We start from the raw sequence: 1,388 nt of genomic DNA on the forward strand, positions 1-1,388 counted from the left end.
TAAGACAAACTACAACCTGGTGTGCGAGACGCTGCAGTTCCTGGACATCATGTGCGGCAGCACTACCGGCGGCCTGGGGCTGCTGGGGCTCTACATCAATGAGGACAACGTGGGCCTCGTCATCCAGACCCTGGAGACCCTCACCGAGTACTGTCAGGGTCCCTGCCACGAGAACCAGGTGAGCCATGGGAGCCGCGTGTGGTTGCGCGGACCTGGGGGAGGACGGAGCAGGCCGGGCAGGAGGCAGGCCCAAGCCCTTGGGGCTGCCACGGGTTCTGAAAGGCCTAGGGCCCCGTGTCATCCCCACCCCTGCCTCCCACCAGACCTGCATCGTGACGCACGAGTCCAATGGCATAGACATCATCACCGCGCTGATTCTCAATGACATCAGCCCCCTATGCAAGTACCGTATGGACCTGGTGCTGCAACTCAAGGTGGGGCCCGGGGCAGCCCATGTGAGCACGAGTAGGTGTGCGTGCTGGTGTGTGTGATGTTAGCTTTCTGTATGTGTGCCGTGTGGATATCATGTGTGTAAGCATGGGTGACGTGCAGGTGTGTGATGTATGCATGTTTATTGTGCACACGAGTGCACGTGTGAGCAGATGTGCTGGATGTACACTTGCTCTAGAAGCGGACATGCTCTGGGTTTATCCGAGGGCCTCCGTATCCATGTCTGCTGTATGGGCGTGGGTGTGCTTGCCACAGAGTGGGGGAAGGTGGACTGGATACACAGCACCCTTCTCAGCAAGCCCTGGGAGTCAGTGGGGTACAAGAAGGCCATGAGACTTGTGGGCAAAGAGACTGTTATAGAATAGTCAGTGAAGGGGTTGGGGGCCCTCAAACTGTGGCCTGTCTTCCCACCCCAGGACAATGCCTCCAAGCTGCTCCTGGCTCTGATGGAGAGCCGGCACGACAGTGAAAACGCCGAGCGCATCCTCATCAGCCTGCGGCCCCAGGAGCTGGTGAGGCTGGGCTGGCGGTCAGGTGGGGCGGTGGCCCAGGTGGGTGCTGGGCTGGCGGTCAGGGCCCAGCCCTCCCTGCGCCCCAAGAAGAGGGCACTCAGCAGGCTCTGCCCCGCCAGGTGGACGTCATCAAGAAGGCCTACCTGCAGGAAGAGGAGCGTGAGAACTCAGACGTGAGCCCCCGTGAAGTGGGGCACAACATCTACATCCTGGCGCTGCAGGTACCAGCCCCACCCCACGACCCCTGGCAGCTGGACCCACCCCTCGACCACTCCCCATGACTCTGCTGCCCTCCCAGCTCTCCAGGCACAACAAGCAGCTGCAGCACCTCCTGAAGCCTGTGAAGCGCATCCAGGAGGAGGAGGCCGAGGGCATCTCTTCCATGGTGGGGGCCCAGAGGACAGGGCTGGGCGGGGGCGTGGCTAA

General features: G+C 61.7%; 1 protein-coding gene across 1 annotated transcript in view; it reads left to right on the plus strand.

Annotated features, from left to right (window-relative positions):
* Nucleotides 1–1,388, plus strand: part of ITPR3 (inositol 1,4,5-trisphosphate receptor, type 3) — a 69,438-nt gene that overhangs the window by 58,969 nt on the left and 9,081 nt on the right. The window contains 5 exon segments of the mRNA XM_010848717.1: nucleotides 5–178; nucleotides 324–434; nucleotides 867–962; nucleotides 1,082–1,183; nucleotides 1,261–1,347. Of these exon segments, the coding sequence (XP_010847019.1) occupies nucleotides 5–178; nucleotides 324–434; nucleotides 867–962; nucleotides 1,082–1,183; nucleotides 1,261–1,347 (570 nt within the window).

The sequence above is a fragment of the Bison bison genome, unplaced genomic scaffold (assembly GCF_000754665.1).
Source record: "Bison bison bison isolate TAMUID 2011002044 unplaced genomic scaffold, Bison_UMD1.0 scf7180017864270, whole genome shotgun sequence".
Taxonomy (NCBI): domain Eukaryota; kingdom Metazoa; phylum Chordata; class Mammalia; order Artiodactyla; family Bovidae; genus Bison; species Bison bison.